The following is a 1269-nucleotide window of genomic DNA, read 5'->3' as shown; positions in this document are numbered from 1 at the left end:
AATTTCTTGGCCTGCTACGCTTATCGGCTGATGAAAATGTAGACTACCAAACAACATTCCCAAGGAAAAACATCTTGAGCAACGTTTGAACTGTTTTAAAATAAGGAAATTACGGAAAAATCGGCTTCTGTCACACCATTCAGACTCTTTGCAATGTGGGCGAAAAAAATGAACAAAGAGAATGACCAATAAACGACTTGAATCAGATGGGATTCAAAATCGCATAGGATTAGTGGTCTGGGACGCTGATCCGTCGGCCATCAGGATATTTGTACTAAATATAGATCGAGAATCTCCTTGGTGCTTGCTTTTATGTTTGGACAAAAAAAATACTCTCCTGGCGAGTGTAAATAAATAAAGACTAGATTTCAATTGCAATAAATATGTTTATTAAAAAAAAATCCTCACAATCCTTCCGCCGTCACCACCCTAATGTCCGCCTTCAGCACCTGAATCTGCCGCCACGCGACACGTTGCGTGTAATGGGCACACTTGCGGAACTCCACCAGCAGGTGCGTATCGCGCAGAAACTGGGCACAGTTGTCCAGCTCGTTCAGGCTGTCCACGTACAGCCGCAGGATCACCTCATGAAATTCAACCGGGGTGTCCACCTTGAAACCCCTTCCGAACAGTCGCTCCAGATCGCGGTACTGGAACTCAATGTTCCGGTCCTCCTTGGCTTGCATCGTAATCGGTGGCGGTGGGGTCGGTTTGGGGTGGGTCGAACCTCCCACGGCGTACGGAGGTCGCGGTCGCGGCAGGTCATCCACCGTGCCGAAAGCGTTGACCTGAAAGGAGACCACTGATTAGAGGTGAGAAGTTTCAGAGGGGGCGTCGCAATACAAACCACCGTCAAAGCCAACAGTCCACAGATAAGGGTGGCTCCCAGAGTGCTCTTCATCGTGACTCGTTCCGTCGGATTGTGGCCATCGGTTGGCCACTATCGAGACTTTATAAATTTTCCACTTGTTTTTCACCGACGAAATCATCGCGTCATGGATTGTTATCTGGGAGACACAGCTTTCCCCCCCGGGCTTGGACAGAGACGAGTTGAGAGTTGTTTATATTTGTCGAGAGCTTTTCTCTTAAGGGTGATTAAGCTGCCGAGCAAACTTTATCTCAGGATGGCAACAAGTTTTCAAGGTGGAAAAATCCATCGAGATGAGGGTGCCACTCGTCATCGTTTTCGTTGAGCAGCGGTTGGTTGGACAAAGATTGGCCTCTTGAGGTTGAAAGAAGGAAGGATTCGTCATTCCTCATTCTGTTGAG

At 47.9% G+C, this 1269-nt stretch overlaps 1 protein-coding gene across 1 annotated transcript; it reads right to left on the bottom strand.

The window, feature by feature from the left end:
* Nucleotides 1-370: 370 nt before the first annotated feature.
* LOC120427026 (uncharacterized) lies at nt 371-998 on the bottom strand. The gene is made up of 2 exons (XM_039591847.2): nt 848-998; nt 371-788 (listed from the first exon to the last, which is right to left on the bottom strand). The coding sequence occupies exons 1-2, from the start codon at nt 899-901 to the stop codon at nt 405-407; spliced, it is 438 nt and encodes a 145-aa protein (XP_039447781.1). The 5' UTR covers nt 902-998; the 3' UTR covers nt 371-404.
* Nucleotides 999-1269: the final 271 nt, after the last annotated feature.

Source organism: Culex pipiens, chromosome 1 (genome assembly GCF_016801865.2).
Source record: "Culex pipiens pallens isolate TS chromosome 1, TS_CPP_V2, whole genome shotgun sequence".
NCBI lineage: Eukaryota > Metazoa > Arthropoda > Insecta > Diptera > Culicidae > Culex > Culex pipiens.
This window is presented reverse-complemented; position numbering and strand designations above follow the sequence as displayed.

What these genes read in the sequence shown, in the direction of transcription:
- LOC120427026 (XM_039591847.2), bottom strand. Translation starts at nt 901, where the DNA reads ATGAAGAGCACTCTGGGAGCCACCCTTATCTGTGGACTGTTGGCTTTG. An exon ending in GACTGTTGGCTTTGACGGTG is followed by an intron (nt 789 to 847) that starts GTTTGTATTGCG and finishes GTCTCCTTTCAG; the next exon opens with GTCAACGCTTTCGGCACGGT.